The sequence below is a fragment of the Halyomorpha halys genome, unplaced genomic scaffold, assembly GCF_000696795.3.
Source record: "Halyomorpha halys isolate HHAL.00 unplaced genomic scaffold, Hhal_1.1 Scaffold977.1, whole genome shotgun sequence".
In the NCBI taxonomy this organism is placed as follows: Eukaryota; Metazoa; Arthropoda; class Insecta; order Hemiptera; family Pentatomidae; genus Halyomorpha; species Halyomorpha halys.
Window position 1 is genome coordinate 363,697 of NW_027116440.1, and position 18,052 is coordinate 381,748.

An 18,052-nucleotide genomic window follows, 5' to 3' on the forward strand; every position below is an offset into this window, starting at 1 on the left:
AACATATATTATAAATACTTAAATGTATGCAGCATTGTATTAATCTTTTTTCTTATATTTCTGAGTTATTTCTGGTATTAATTTCTACTCCTGGAATAATAAGAATGTACTGACTCATCTAAAACAGTAATTACTGAAGATTTGGAGGATGATAGACCAAAAAAGATGTAAAAGTTACAATGAAAATGTCCACTGTGAACAGGCTACAAACACAGACACAGAACCTCTCTAATGAAAAAGACAGCTGAGATAAAAAATGTGCCACCTCAACAACAGCGACCAGAAGATGTAACGAAAAGTTACTATCAATGTGGTCTATCTACTTACCCAAAACACATACAAACTAGTGAAACTTGTCACTCTCAACAATCATCTTTAGATTAAATTTTATATCAAAGTTTAAAAAATTACTTTTGCGAGAAATGTTTTTTAATTAATAATTTATTTGGACTAAATAACAATTTTAAACTACACTATTTTTTTAAAAATAAAACTGACTAATACTTCTTTCTTGTAAAAATTCTATTAATTTTCAAACAACTTTTACAAAAAAAAAAAAGGTTTATCGTTTTTATTTACCACAGTAACCATATATATAAAATAAAGTTAGATAGCACGTTTCAACAAATTCTTAAAATTTCAAAAAAAAGGTGAGACATAATTTAAAAAATGGACTATAAAAGAAAAATCACATATAACAAATGATAGTTAGTCTAGCAACCAACCTCGTGTTGAGATATACCAAACTTCTACATAACGTACACCCACCGGGAAAAAGATGATTCAGTCTGTCATAAATATAAAAAGAATATAAAAATGAAATAATGGAAATTATTTACATTTCTTAGAACTTTAAGGTCCAAAAAAGAGCATTAATACGACTTATAAACTATAAAAAAATCCAAGCATTATTTCGGAACATCTCATCTTAACCTGTTTTGCTGGATATATATACCATTGTTTTTACTTAGAAAATTCTTCTGGAATGTTTTTAAACCCATTGTTTTTTTTATTTTTTCTGTTCTTAAGTACTATGATTTTTTTTTTTTAAGTATCACAGTTTATGCAATAATATGCACTTTATTTTTAATAAATTTTTCACATTCACTAAAAATTACAATTAAAATCAAACGCTTTAGTATTTTTATTTCCATGAGATTATCAAGATTATAAAAGAAACTTATGTAGAATCTTTGATTGTAGTTAAATTTTTTTTAAATTTTTCACAAAGGAAAAAACTTGTAGGGGATAAAACAAACATAGATCACAAAAGTCTTAAATGACAGATTACACTTTCTACCAATCACCTAAAAATACTACACTTCTTAAACAGAAGACGCTAGGTATATAGCAACTATAAAAAAATGGACAAACCTGTTAACAGTCAACACTCAAATACATTCAAGTTAAAAGTTGAATATCCATGTATATTACATATTTCATAAAAGCACACTCACATGTCACTTAATATTTCAAGAGGCTGAAGTGATTTTTTATGTTAACTCTTCAAAAAACAAAAATTAATAAAAATGAAACAATTTGTATTGGGCCCCATAACATCTTTGAGGAGGTGAGCAAAGTGCAGAAAGTGCCAATTGCCATTACTTCTGCAAATGACCTTACCATGAACTGGTGTATAGAAAAAAGTATGTGGCTCAGAACATCTTCCACCAGAAGTTGTTGATAACCTTACTGGTATCACTTCTCTAATATTTGTATCCCGAAACGGAGGGACACTGCAAACAAGATGAGACTAAAAAAGAAAAATAAATAATTAAATTTAAAATTTTTCATAAAACAGTGACCCAGCATATTGATAGTGATCTCCCAACACTGGGATGGATAGTAAAAGTATAATATTCATATAATTGCTGAAGAGCTCCCACTAAAAAGGTTTTAACAATTTTTCAAATTTTCAGTTTTGGTACTCAAGAGTCTTTGTTAAAGATTAAGAACTCATTCATTCAAATTGGCAGCAGAACAGGTCAACAGCAGTTAGGATAGGTCACAAAGATTTTTTTTATGCAAGAAAACTGCCTCATTAAATATTGTGGTTGCAACCTTTTTAAAAAGAGCCCTTCAATTAATTCATAATTTTAACTTATGGACAAAAAAATGAGACAAAAATTCATTAAATACAGAAATATATGGTCAGAAAATTTTTAAACTAATGGCCAATATCCTGTAATTAATCAATAAAAATTGACTGTATAACAGTCGATTAGAAGTAATATGTCTAATTAATAATGCTAGTCTGCCTGATATCAGATGAATAAAAATTATTAAGAGATAATAGCTCACTTTGAAACTGATTTCAGTACTATTCTTATGCACAATGGACCCAATTTATGGATGAGAGCATCATATGTACTAATGGGTAATTATAGAATGGAATATGGTCCGGGTGCGGTAAAAAAAACTTAAATAGTACATGGGTATACTATTTGTGTTTTTTTGACCGTACCTGGACCATATTTCATTCATTAATACACACGGTCAAATCAGCAATCTTCCAGTATGGGTAATTATAGTTTGAGGGATATTTCTCAACACGACCTAATAAGCCTTAGGTAGGAACAACTGGTTCTATTGTATGATATTAGAAGTGTTATTAACCCATTCATTAAGGATGGCATGCATGTATACCTGAGGTACATCCGTATTCCTGCAAGGTTCAATGGGACATAGGGAGGGTACCGTCAACCATTGAAGGTAGGGATTTTTACCTGACCGCCACAAAGGGTTTGTAACAGTGAAGTCAGTTTTCACATCAAACTCTTTATTACAAAGATGTATAATATTGAAGATAATTATTACCACATAACATGGTCTAAACAAATTTTTTTTTTTTGTTTTTTATCAGAGAAAGTCCCAGTATTGATACAATTAAATCAATAATTCCTTTATGTTAGCTTTAAGATAATGAAGACAATATTTAAATACCATACACAAGAAATTTCTGATATTAATAAAAAATAAAAACAGTGCATTATTCTCTTATTTTATAGAAAAAAATAAAATAAGTTACAAGATATAAATATAACAAATAAAAAAAATTATATACCTGTTGAAGAAATTCTTTATCTGGTTGAACGATAGATTCCCAAAACAAATCAGATCCTGGTTCGCCAAGAGAAAAACTGACACGAGTATCCTTTAGAAAATTTTTTCCCAATATAAACAATTCGAGACCACCATTAGCAGGGCAAGCAGTCAAACTCTTCTTACAGATTTCAGGTACGCCAGGGGGTTGTGCTGCAGAAAAGGTCATGTAATTGTTATAGAAATTCTTTTATTGAAAAATAGAAAATGAATCACAAAAAAAATCAAGTCAATGTTATGGACTAAAGTAAAATATTGTATTCTGATAATTAGGACTTTTTTTTTATATTTCTTATTAAATCTATATTTGCATAAAAAATCAATATTTACATAAGTAAAAGATATTCCAAAGGCAAATTTTTAACTAGCATTAATAAAAAGAAAAAGAAAAATTACCAATACATAGTCGACATATATGTATATATACACAATGCTATATATCTATATTGATCCATGCTAATCTATGCTATATTGATCCATTAGGCGTTTGATCTTCCAGCGAACAGTCCTGAAGAAGGCTAGAAACTCTAGCCAAAACGTTGGCACATTAAAATAGGTTAATTGAACTTATTTGTGTTTTTCATTGACCGCACCCCCAACCATCTTCTCCTCATTCATCATCCACGGTCAACTATCTCTCATAATTATGAATGCTATATATAATTTAAGTAAATATTAACGGAATAATTAATTTTTTTTAATAATAAAATTAACAGTAAAACTTACTACATATAATCGGTTGAGAAGTAACTTGCACTGTTTCGACAGTGTTATCATCATGAGTAATGGTTGTCCTGAATACCATTCTGCAACGTGTTGATTTCTTTTTACTGCGACCAGAACTTTCTTCAGGAAACCTGTGTTCAACATCGACATTTCTTTCTTTAAGGATACCCACACAGTCACATCTGAAACAAAAATTTGAAAAATTATATTATTGATTATTTTCTGTTATTTAGATCAAGATTTTTTTGCATTCTCACTAATGAAGGAAGGAAAGTTTTGTATTCATGTAGGAAATGAAAAAAAAAATTATGTCCGCAGATTCAAAAATTTTCATTTTTGAAAATTCAAAATTCATACTTATGTTTTAGACATATAAAGTTTGTCTGTTGCAAATCTGTGTCCAGGGCATAATCGATCAAACAGTTCATTTATTTTTTATAAAATTTTCAAGGATTGTGCACATTGGTTCCTAGTTTGTCCTATATGGATTTTCCACTACACCACTTTCCAGAGATCCACTACTTTCTTAAGTTGGCACAAACATCTTTTTCTTTTCATTACTATCTTTTTAAAGAAACTGTTCTGACTTAGCCAAGTTTGGAAAGCCATATATACAGTAGATATTGGGCTTGTCTTCAACATCACTATTTTCATTCAAAATGACAGCATTATATGACCCTGAATACTTCACAAGACAATTCGAAAAGATAAATAGCTTCTTAAATCGTAAATGTACTAAGAAATAAAAGAAAAAGAAAGCCTAGTATATGCACCCTTCCATTCCCATTGTCCCAATAATACATTAAGGAACTAAAATACCTCAATTATTATATTATTAAAAAAATGTCTCACTTTTTTTAATTTATAGTTGAAAACTATTATTGAAAATTCCAATGTTTAGACTGAAGATGATTATGGTGAAACATTGAGAGTGATTCCTCATTTAAGAAAAAATACTAATTGGAATAAAATATAAAGGTAATTTAATCACTGCATGTAATGGGATAAGATGGGGTAAATTTGCATGTTTGAAAAAAAATTCACTGACTTGGAAAATTTTCCAAAACTTCATTTATTATAAATAATGGAAAGCAATAAGGATAGCAGTAAATGTGCAGATTGTATAATCGTTATAAGTTTGAAAAAAAAAAATTACAATAAATTTTCTTTCATAACTTCACTGTAGCCACACTGACCATGAGTTAATCAGAATATTTAAAAAACATAATAAAAGACAAGTAAATATTTTCATTTGATTTTGAAATTTATTGAGAAATTTAAGACTGAATACAGATCACCCAAAAGGTATCTATTAAAATTTGATAAATAAACTGAATAGAAGGAATATCAATTTTATTAATATATATTTGTTCATTAATATATGTTTATTATTACTTTACCATAAATAATATATACGTACGTTACAGTCATATCTTTAGCAGGATCCAACTCTATTTCAATGAGAACTGTACCATCAACCTTCTTCTCAATGCATGGTGTCGAATTTTTCCCAGAAACTCTACAGGCTTGATAAAACATATGTGGGGCAACTCGACCTTGATCAGTACCAATGTATACCTCTAAAGTAGCCGGTTTATTGTAACCAGACAACTGAAAAATAAACGATTCATGGACTTCAAACAAATTCAAAATACCTTTATTAAAGCTAGTTGGAATAAAAGTTGCATAAGTCCAGTATAAACTGTTTTGAAATACTGAGTTTTGTGAATAACATTATAAAAAATAAAGACATAAAATGGGTTTGATTAAAAAAAATGTAAAATGTGAGTTCTAATCTAAACTTGTCATCTTTAAGTCTCAGTTCAATTTTCTTATAAGTTGAATTTTTGAGTTATGTTAGTACTGCATTGAGAGTGGGATATGTTCAGGAAAGTAAATAATAAAACCAATAATCATTATTCTGAGCAGTAGGTTAAGTTGACAGGTCACCTTTGAGGGGAACAAAAAATATATAATTTATTTCAAACTTATGCCTAAAATGTATCAATTCATACTTTCTGGATTTGGTCTAGTAAGAAAACTTAACTTCAGTCGAAATCAAATCAATAATGTTCGAAAATGCAGAGAAAAAACTGACAGGTCAGAAAAATGCATGCATGGGCCATTTTGAACACCATCATTCCAACAACAGTTGGATGGTTTTCATCAAAACATGATCAGTTTTTTCTTCCATTTTGAATGATGTGTCAAATTGTCATTCAAAATGGATGAGAAAAACAATTATGTAAGTCCATTTGATAAAAGTTGAGTAATTTTTTTCCACTATTCTAAATGTTATCATGAACGGTAAGTGGTGATGGCTAGTCGGTGTCACTTTTCTTTCCAAAAAGTATCTACGTAGTTACATACTGTTCAAGCAGACCAAAATAAGAATCTACAAAACATTCTTAAGGCCACTCACACATGGCTGTGACAGTTCGACCCTAACCAAAGCTTTACGAAGATCTCTTCTCAAATTTGAAAGGAGGATTCTGTAATGCATAATTGGAGGTGTCCAAAAAATGTAGCAAAAATTGAGAAGGAGAACAAACACAGAAATTAAGACAATGTTTAATGACCTAGATCTGTAGCCAAATCATCAGACTTGCAAGAAGGGTTGTAGTTGGACACAAGTTGTGTAGATGGACAATAACGGAACCTTACAGAGTTATGAATGAATCTCTATAAGGAAACAGAAGAGTAGGAAGATGATATTCATTTTGGCAAGACTGAGTGGCTGCTGAAACAAGTAAACTGCTTTGAGTCAGAAACTGGAAGGTAGCAGCAATTAATATAGAAAACTAGGAATCTATACTGATTCAGGCCAGGTCACAAATAATTGGAATGTAACACAGCTTAGTACAAATATTCTGGAAGTAAACTGAAGTGATCAATTTATGATGAAACATTTGACTGAAATAATCAATAGCACTATTAATTGGCATTATTCACTATTAGAAGAAGCTTGAAAACAACAATTTTCAATTGTTTGATTGAAATTTGAAAATTGTTCAAATACATTTTAAAGAAAAAAAATATCTAGATGATTGGTTTACTTCCTACACCTAGCCTAGCTCCTAAACAAAATATGGACATTTATAAAAAAAACAACATTTATTTAATTAATTAATTGAATAAATACAAATTAAAGTATTTATTTACAAATTTAAGTATTAATATTTAATTAATAAAAATCAAAATATTTATATCATTCCCCGTTAAAAGAAGAAGCTTGAAAATAATTTTCAAACACATTTTAAAGATAAAAAAATTAAGATGATTAATTTTTTTCCAACTCCTAGCTCTTAAACAAAATATGAACATTACTCGAAACAAAATATTAATTACAGTTGGTTTTATAATTGAAATGTATTAAAAGCTACAATAAATACAAATATTACCTTGACAATAGGAAAACTATTTCCCGACCTATCTTTGACAGCACCTCTGCTTCCTTCTGTTTGATACCTTGCTCGGTGTTGCATTTCAGGTTGAGAAATAATTTGCAACTGAACCTTTCCATTGCGACTGAATCCTTGACTTCCACCAACCATTACTTTGCTACCTTTTCCTTTTCCCATGGAAATGCTACCTTTGGTACGGAGACTGGAAAATGGTTTTAGGATCAGCAGTTTTAAAACAAAAAGAAAAATTATCTTTAAAAGAAATGTAATAGTTTCTTAAGAACTTTTTCCATTACAAGAAAATGATAAATTGGTATCATATTTAGAGAAATCATTTATTTCATTGACTAACTAAAGTGGAGATAAATTGGTAAAATTATTTTCTTATATTTCATTTAACTAGAGTGATAAAAAAATGGTGGTATGGAATATAAAAAAAAACAGGTATACAGCCTGAATGATTTTTTTTTTACTAAAAAAAGATGTTTATTTGCCATTGACTCAATCTCAGGCTTCAAAGCACTCCACCTCATTATCTAATATAACAGTAACCTTCTTTAAGATACTACTCCTTCAAAGAAAAGAACGAGTCAAAGAATACTTTGTAATATAATACTAACTAGACTGAATAAAATCAATTATAAGAAAATAAACTTTCAATACAATAGACAGTATTCTAAATATGGATCAACAAATAAATAGTTCATTAAGGACATTTTCGGACATTGTTTTCAACTGATTCTTACATTACTTAAAAGCTTTATTTGTAATGGTGTGCCATTTATATAAATAATAAACGGTAAGAAAAACACTTAATCAAATGAATTGAAGACCAAGAAAGTATACAAGATCAGAAATCATCTTGAATTTTCACAGAAGCAGAAAATGTGGAACAAAAAAGAACTGTTACAGGTTATTACTACACAGATGTACAAGAAAAAAATGGCCAAATCCTCACATCAAAAAAAACAAATACTACTTTAGTAAAATTGCATTGAAAGATATTTATTTTTTAATTTAATTTAATATTTCCTAACTAAACAAAATAAAATGCTAAAAATATTATTAATAAAAAAATAAATAAATAAGTATGAACAAACACCGCATGTCTTAAGGGACAGAATGTTACTGCATATTTTCTTAAATATATTTGAAGGTTATTAGTGATGTTGGCTGTAAATAATGAAGCTTAGTATAGTAGTTAGGTAGATTCCACATCTGAATGAAACTCAAGCTATTCTGAAAATACAAAGTATCATTATTTATAGACAACTTCATTAAAGATTCGATATAGTTAAGGAAATATGCAGAAATATTACGTTCCATAGGACAAATGGGGTTATTTTGTATTTTATTATACAGTACTAGTATTATTTTAATATACTGACATATTTTTATGATAAATAATGGAACCAATCAATTTAATGTAACAGTAAATTTCAAATTACACAAGTTTAACATTCAATACCATAACACTAGACATTACAAAGAAGCTTTTATATCTTTATAAACATATATATTTTTCTTTCTTTAACAATATCCCCTGTAATGGTAAAAACGTCCCTCAAACATTTAGTGTCCAATTTATATCAAAGCCAGATTCAAGATTGAAAGTAAAAACCAAGAAACATGCCTATTCTCTACAGAATAGTACATAATTAGGACCCACGGATCATTATAAGTTAATGCAACCTATTGTCACCCACTACAATACAGTTAGCAAGCAATGTAATCAAAACCTAACAGTTATTTCGCATAACAGCCACTAACAGTGATCAAGGAAACCAACCTTTAAAGGAGTTATGAAGCATAATAAAATATTTTTTTCATTATTTTGAGCTCAAATTGTTTTAAAACATTCAGTGGATATTATTGAGTAATTAGAGCCAACAAAATCGAAAATCGGTAGAGCTGTTTACTGAAAAAAGTTACATACCTACAAATTATAACAATTTAACTATATATATGCCAGGGAACATGGCACTACCTTCAGCACACTACGTTCCTTTGTCTCCTCTTAGTAGGGTAAAACGTCAGTGTGTACTGTTACTATTATGTACTAATTATTGGCTAAATAGTGAAATCTTAATAACGGATTATGGAATAGCAGTTATCTAAAGAGAAGATGTTCCAGTAATAGATTATTTTAGTAACCTGCGAATTTCTATTCATTACAAAATTTGCTGGCTCTATATTTATAATACTTGGGATCATTTAGATATAGCTCAGTCATCACTAGGTAATCTGTTATCAAGATTTTACTGTTTAGTCTATCACTATAATTATTACTTAACTATAAATCTGATGAGGCTAAGAGAAAAGAATTACATGAGTGACAAGTGACACACTTTTCAAGTAACATCACACTTTTAGGGTGTTAGTTAATAATCAATTAAAAAATACACAGGAAAAACTAGAAAACATTAAACATACCTTAGGGGAGCTTCCTGTGACTGGTGGGTAGCTATCCTTGTTTGAGGGAAAGTAAAATTATCATTGGCATTATCTGATTCCAATTTAACATCATATCGCCGTTTCTTGGATTCCTCATTACCCCAACAATACTGTAATAAATTAGTTAATGTTAAATTCATATAATATAAATAAAACTATAAGAGAAAATTTGGGAAAAAAATATGTTAAATATAAAATAATACTTTCTGTTTGTATAAATTATATGAGTGAGTATAGAGCTGAATATGAGTTGGTATGTATGAAATTTGGAATCAAGCCAATTCACTTAATCATGAATTTCCAAATTCATAGACCTGTTGAAGTTTTAAAACTTAGTTGAAACATTGGCACACGCTAAAATTTTTAAAAGGAATACACTGCAGGTGCGGTCAAAAGAACTCAAACAGTAATTAAACTATTTGAGTTCCTTTGACTGCACCTGCATCATCTTCCTTTTAATTAGTATACATGGTCAATCAAAGATCTTCCTAAAATAAATTTTACTATTTCTGTAAGTTTTCTCTCTTGACCACATCCCCAACCAACTTCTATTAATTCCATATCTCTAACGTTTTATTGCATCCTTTTAAATAAAAAGAGATTAGATGGATACAGTGAATTGGGATAGTGCCATTCAATTTTTGGTAAAAAACCAAAATCAACGTGAGTCATGAAAACCACAAGTGTTAATACTACTACCGAAAACTAATGCCCTATACTCAGCTGTATATGTCTCTTAACAGACTTATGAAGGAATACTTATAAAAATAGCTAACAGTGAAAGACTTCAGAACAATACTATTTTACATATATCGTACAAATTCCTGAACTATTTAGATAGTATTTCTTACATAAAATTTATATTAACCCGAAGCTCATAATTTAAACAGCATAAATAGAATTTAAATTCATTATAAGATGATTTATTTGTTAAAATTCTAACACAATCATCTGAGTAATAATAATAATAATAATGAAGGCCTAACGAACCCGAAAGCTCAATGCCAATACGACCATTCGCTCTCTACATACATCCTTCCAGTGATGCCCCTCCAAATCCAATGCTACTAGATTAGTTTTAATGCAATCATTCCATCTACATTTCAGTCTACCCACTGGTTCAGTGCTTATTAACATTTTAGGGATCCGCTCATTACTAAGCCCTACAACCTTACTTATACTTAATTCAGTGTTGTGTAGCAATCTGAATTCTCCTGTTGATTCATCCTTTTTCGGTGTGAATATCTTACATATTACTTTATTTTCAAAAACCTTAAGGCGCTTTTCATCCCTTAGTGAAAGAGGCCATATCTCGCACCCATAAAGAACAGTGGGAAAGATGATAGTTTTATAAATTCTCATTTTTAAGTTTTTGGACAGAAGGCGCGAGCTAAGGAGTTTCGAAATTGAAAAATAACTAACATTTCCTGCCTTTAACCTCGCTTTAATTTCCTCATCAATTTCGTTTTCTCTAGAACCTAAATACTTAAACCTATCTACCTCCTACATCTATATCACTGAAATTGCTTGCATTTCTAATGCTAACCATATATTTTGTTTTATCCGTATTAATTTCAAGACTTAGTTCCTTACCAGAGTTTATCAATGTGGTTGTATTTAGTTCTATAGTTTCCTTGTCCTCACCCAATAATACCAATCATCAGCATACCCAAGCACCAGTATTTTACCCTCTAAAGTTAAACCCTTTTCGGCATTCATCACATTTTTAATGACATATTCTAGTGCTAAATTAAATAGGATAGGTGATAAAGAATTGTGTTGTTCCTCAAATTCCTCAGAATAATAAATACCAATTTATAACTTATTAAACGTTTTGGTCATGCACATCCATCAGAGTAAAATCATCCACAATCATCTGAGTAAATGGAATGAAAAAATTGAGTAGAGAAAAAATTCCACATAAATAGTAAATTAATGAATACAGCAATTATTTTTTTTAAATATAACTAAAAACAACGATTTTTTTTTTCTACTTCACTAAACCCCATGAGTGTATAGGATTTGATATCAGGGGTAGTGAAAATTGGTGAAATCAACCTCTTTTACTATATTTGAAATGCATCTTAAGAGGAAACTGGGGAAAGGGATTATGAAGGATATAGAAGGGAAAACAGGACTGTGTCTGCTGTCTAATGACAGAGCTCACCAGTTGTCTTACAGCATTAGTTGTACAGTGGGTTGGGTTTATTTATTATTTATCTTACCTTGAAACAGAAATTTAAAGCCAGTATATTGGTCAATGTACAACATATCACAATCTCACAAAAGGAGATCACAACACCAGAATTAATAGAAAGGAATGCTTCCCGACCAACCCGCCCTGCCAAAACCTAATTTGTCTCACACTTGAAACATGTATTTAAATTGGGAAGAGGAGACAAGACTTAAGTTAGAAAAATAGATAAATCGAGTAACATTAGAATGGATAAAATTGGAAAACAATGTGAAACCCATCACTCCTGCTCTCCGTGGTAGCATTACTTATCTTATTTTTAAAACTGACCATTATAGTAAATATTGGTTAATGTATGACATGTTACAATCACTCAAGATCATATAAAATAGTAGAGGGGAATTCTTTACAGCCAACCTACCACAATACTGTCTTATCTCACCTCGGAAATATTTATTTAGAACGGGAAGAGGAAACTTAAGTTAGAAATTAGTTTAATCGAGTACCAATGAAGTGGTTAAAATTGAAAAACGACTGTCTCAATAGAACTGTTTTTTTCCTGTCGTGACCTAGGGCCTTATTCTTCCTCGAAAAAAGAAAGAATAGCCTTGATCTGTTTTGGAGATACAAACATATAATTGTTTCTGATATCTTCTGTCAGTAGATCAGCCAGGAGCCCTGTCCTATGGTTAACATTTGTATGGCTATTAGAACCCATCCTGCTTGGTCTCCTGGTTGATCCTCTGCCAAATCGTATCCTGGCAGTCATATGGGCTGGCCGATGGTCCTGGTGTCTGTACTTTGAGAGTGTGAATATCCGTTTTCACAAGTTTGTCCGCATTCATTTTAAATCATGAAAGACAAACATAAACTCCAGATTTCACACGGCTTTATGATTTTAGACACTTTTTCAGTATATTAAACTAATATTTTAACTTAAGCACCTATTTCCGTTCTATTGTTTCAAAGGTGAGATAAGGAAATCATTAAATCAGAGCATAGGGAGGAGGGTTGGTCAGGAAGGACTCCCTTCCATTATTTTTGGTGATATGATCTTCTCTTGTGAGATTGTAACCTGTTATATATTGACCATTATAATCGCTTTAAGTATCTGTTTTAATATATTGCATATTAATTACTTGTGTAAGAATAGGTAATAATTTAAAACAGAGAGGTAATTATTCATAAACAGAGGTGATCAATAATAGTTTAACATCCTGTATCAACATTTGTTCATATGAGGATGTTTTTGAGGCATCATATACTCTTTTATAATGTTTTATTTTATTATACTATCCAGTGCTTATTCTTTATACAAATAGTTGTTGAGGATAATTTCATTTGCACCCCAAAAAAACTAGTTAAGGGTTGTTTGCCTTTTAATAATCCACTATTTGGGCTGTTCCTTCATCTCAGGAGGGTAGAGGTGTATCCAAATTTCGCCTACAGTTAGAAATCAATGCAGAAACCCATTCAGATTATGAAGCATATGTGCCAAGAGAGCCTTAGAGTAGACCACACTATTGTGTTTGTTCTCAGCTGAGAGCAGACAGTTTTCTGCTTTAATTCTTAACTCTAGACAACATAGATACACTCCTGAGTGTACTCTTTCATAGCTTTTTAATGACTACAAATTATAGCATTAAAAAGTAGGTGTTATCTCCAAACCTCAAGCTTTCACTATGTCAGCCACATGTGTCGTCAATGAGTAAAAAGTAATAGTGGCAGGTGAAACTCTGGAGGCAGAACTATTGCTTTTTCCTCTGGCATTTTTTGTGAAGTTTTTCATTCATAAATTTTTTTTTTTCGACACCCTGCATATATATATACATACACACATGCATATAAACCTACTATAATTACCTCTTGTGTACTAAATGTAGAATGAGTAGCAGGAAAATCAATGTGGTCAAAACCAAGACCAGAGTCATTAGAATTATCGCAAGGATCCATAGTAACAGGAGTCATTTCTTCCCTTTTCGAAGCTGAAAAATAAACTTTTTTGTCATCACTTTTAAATATGATAAGAGCCATAATAAAATAACAAAAAAAAGCTATAACTTTTTAAAAATATTTTATTACTTTAAAACACAAAAGAATTTATCAATTTAAAATAAATAATAATAATAATCTGTAAAAAGAATAATTTGGAAGCTGGTAGTGTAAAAACAAAAAAAAAATTATCAAACTTTGTAGTTATATAAGTTATAAATGTAACATAAATCAAATCACTATTTCAGATTTTATATAAATCATTAACATCTTATATTTAACAATTCCATTGGTCCAAATAAATAAAAACTAATTTAAACTATCATAACCAATCTAAAATACTAAATAAATTATCAAGCATATTTTATAAATGAGTAACTAAATTATTATGATTACCTATCATTTTGAGACCCATACGTTTACTCGGAGTACATTTAACACCTTTTCGGTACCCCTTTCCTTTTCCATTCAGTATTTTCATAGTGCCTAAAAAATAAATCATAGTGTAAATGAACTATTTACAGCAAAAAATCCTTTATTATATCAGATCATTTGAAAAATTTGTAATAAGAGTTAATTTATTAAGAGACACAACAAAATATAAACACATACTAAAAAAATGAATAGATTATGCAAATTTTTAATTAAAATAAAATATTATTTTAATTAAACTAATTTCAATATTTTATAATGTATCTATTTAATATTGGAGCAGATTAATAGTGCTAATATAAAATAATAAATTGTATATTTTAAGTTCTTCTCAGAGAGAGAAATATAATAAATTACAATAAAGAGGAAAGGAAAGAGAAACTAAAATTGATACATAAAATAAAAATAGAAAACCAATTTGTATTGTAAAATGAATAATAATAACCATAAAATACATATGAAATACATTTAATTACAAGATAACCTCTAAATAAATAAAAAACCAGAGAATCAAAGTTCAGCATTAGCTTATCACTGCCATTTTTTAATATTGATTTTTGGAGCAATCTAATTCAGGCCAGATGTTATACATTCCTAAGCAATATTTATACCAAAATTAAACTAATTTCTCTATGATTATATAAATTGTCATCCATCTTACTTTTTATAAGAGGTTGATCTGTCCTTACTGGGTTAGGGAAAACATAAAAATAAATAAATCTGTCATATTTAATTTTTAATGCTACTAGATAAATTTTGAAAGTCTTTTTATACAGTAAAAAAATTTCAGTAGTTTGTTTTTAAAGTAATTATTCATATGTCTTAAAGTACATATTTTTATTCTACTACCTACTAAAACAAGTTTTATTTTTTATTTAAACATCATTTTATAAAACATTATCATTCCACAATCGAATTGATATAATTGAAAAAAGTATAATAGAAATTTTACTCTCAAAATTCTTCAACTACAAACTGTTGAGTATTAACCATTATGTTGATAATGGTTGAGATTAGTTCATGCAGATCTATTAAATATAACATTCCTTAATTTTTTGTTCTTATCTTTAACATTTTTCTATTATAATTTGTGGTTCGACTTAAATTTAAGAATTACATTTGATGTTCTTTTTAAATAAAACTACAATCCAGTAATGAGGCAAATCTAGCTAGATGATAACGCATGTAACTAAACTCTGGGAATGCAGGGTATCCACTTTATGAGGGAAGATAAACCCTAAAGGGCTCCTAAACCCACAGGATTGACTCATGGCTGCAGTAACAGAATAAATAATTATATGTCACAGATGGACTCGATAAACTATATATCCCAGGGTGGTCAAGGAACACATTCTGGAATTTCTTTTGAAAGTGAAACAGTAAGTAGTTAAAAAAAAACTCCAAAAACTTATCGGATGCCTTAAAATACTAATAATAATTATCACTGAACATTGATTAAAATTAAAAGTTGTTTCTGATATGAAGTTTTTCCCTTCAGTTGGGGAAAAGAACCTCCTCTTTCCCCAAAAGGAAGTATTTGTTTTATAATTGTAAGAAAAGTTAATAAAAAATCACTTTCACATTGATACAACAGATTCTAATGTTCAGTAATAAAAATGAAGGGTAATAATAGAAACAAAAACTTTAAATATTTTATTTGGTATTGATATATTATTTTTAGTATTAATCATGAGATATAATGCTTAAGTATAATTTTAAATTAAATTGCTGCCTATTGCTATTGTTGCCGACAATCAGACAGGCATTTTGATAACTGAAAGGATTTCGTTTAAAGGCTAGTTCTGAGTTGTAGCGTCCTTGAAGTGTTTGTGTCCTCGCCCTAACAATTACGTAACACAGTTCTCTCTATAACTAGCCCATTAAAGCCAATTTAAAGATATCAAAATTGATTCAGGGCGTTTCGTAGCGATTTTGGAAGGCTAATTTTATCATATGAAAAACTAAATGTATATATCCTAGATGCCGATCTAGGTCCTATATTTTAACCTAAAGAATAATTAACAGGACAATGGTATTAATCCAGTAAAATAAGGATTGATGGTAGAAATAAACTTCATTTTTATCGCTTAAGTTGAGGTCAAATAGAAGTATGCTAGTGTTCCACGGTCCTCCAACTTATGTTTGCTCGATTAAAAAAAATATATATATAACATTTTTTAACTTTTTACAAATTATTGATTTATAACTCCAAAACGGTACCCACTAACTATAGCTTCTCTATTTCAGGAATTAAACTACATTAAATTTTTTAATACACTTTTAATTCTATAAAGGAATATGGTCGAAATCGGCTTTGGAAAATCAGATCTTGGCTGCTTGGTTAAAATGTAATTTTAAATGCTTTTGAAAAATTAATAATTTAATTTTGCGTTCAGTGAGTAGCTAATATTTTGTTTTCAGTTAAATTTATACACATATATTAGAAGTTTGAATCTCGTGATATGCTGGGGACAACATGAAAAATCTTGCCATTATCCCCTCAAGTAATTAATTCAGAAACTAGTATACTAGCAGAGCGTATTACAAGAAATAAAACATTTCTAATGTAGATATAATTTTTTTTTACCAGAATCAAAATATTAGGTAGGTACTCTTTGAACGCAAAATTTGATGATTAATAAGTTTTATTCAATTACATTTTTTTTTTAATTTTAATTTAGAACAACCGTTTCCATGGTTCATTTAGAAGTCACTTTCTAGCAAAATTGGTAAACTTTACCGTTTCTACCGTCATTTCGACAATAATTTTGGAACGAATTAGGAATGTAAGCTGAATTTAATGTTTTCTAGTCTTGATCCGTGAACTTTTCATTAGGAGGCACAAACATTAATACTTTTTAGAATTTTATAGTCTGTTAGAGTCATACTAGTAGCTTTTAGAAGTTTGCCACTTTTCAAGTTTATACCACAACTGGAAGTAGACTGGAATTTGTACCGATGAATGAGTAATGGAGAAAACCATTAGTCAGCAGGGATTGCCTAGTATTAAGATTCGAAATGTAAGGTTTCCTCCAGAAACACAAAATTTGATGCTTGCCACATTTTATTCGTAAAATATTTAATTTAGTACAGTTATTTCTATGATACTGACTTTAGAAAGTCGTTATACCCAAGTTAGAAAAATTGTTTTTGCCCATATTCCTTGCTCAAATTCAATGCAAAATTTGATGTTTTTTAATTCTTGAAATAATTAATCATTTCGATTAAGAATCGTGGTTGAGTATGTAATTTTTCAAGGAAAGTTTAATTGGACAAGATTCGGAGTTTTTGAAACGAATTGAATTAGTGAATTTTTATAACGATGTTAGGGAAGGACGAAATAGTTTTCAGAAGGAGGCCAGATCCGATAGCGATAGCTTTTGGATTTCTTTGGTTTAGATGGGTCGCGCGATTATTTATGCTCGAAACATTTATTAAACTAAATAATTTTAACAGAATTTATTGTTTATTATTCATTGTTTAAAGAATGGAGGAAAATTAGAATACATACGAATATCTGGCGACAAAAAATATATAAGGACTATAGAGCCAACTTAGAATAAATAAACATTATGTATGCATTACTACATTTCTGACTGTTTTCTCTGAGGCTGGTGGGGGTAACCCAATCTAATATATTAATATATTTACTATATTATATATATTTGTATTATATATTTCTACCAATTCCATACGAGTGTCCTAGGTACTATGAAGGATTTCCATGATTTTTGTTCAACAAAAAAAA

The 18,052-nt window shown here is 29.4% G+C and overlaps 1 protein-coding gene across 2 annotated transcripts in view; it reads right to left on the reverse strand.

Annotated features, from left to right (window-relative positions):
* The window catches only part of NFAT (NFAT nuclear factor), a 61,439-nt gene that overhangs the window by 19,427 nt on the left and 23,960 nt on the right, over positions 1–18,052 (reverse strand). For both annotated transcript variants that reach the window (XM_014431478.3, XM_014431477.3), the window contains exons 2-9: positions 14,269–14,358; positions 13,744–13,865; positions 9,666–9,796; positions 7,230–7,434; positions 5,249–5,439; positions 3,829–4,010; positions 3,065–3,255; positions 1,624–1,753 (exon numbers count right to left, since the gene is read on the reverse strand). In XM_014431478.3, the coding sequence (XP_014286964.1) occupies positions 1,624–1,753; positions 3,065–3,255; positions 3,829–4,010; positions 5,249–5,439; positions 7,230–7,434; positions 9,666–9,796; positions 13,744–13,865; positions 14,269–14,358 (1,242 nt within the window). The remainder of the gene's footprint in view (positions 1–1,623; positions 1,754–3,064; positions 3,256–3,828; positions 4,011–5,248; positions 5,440–7,229; positions 7,435–9,665; positions 9,797–13,743; positions 13,866–14,268; positions 14,359–18,052) is intronic.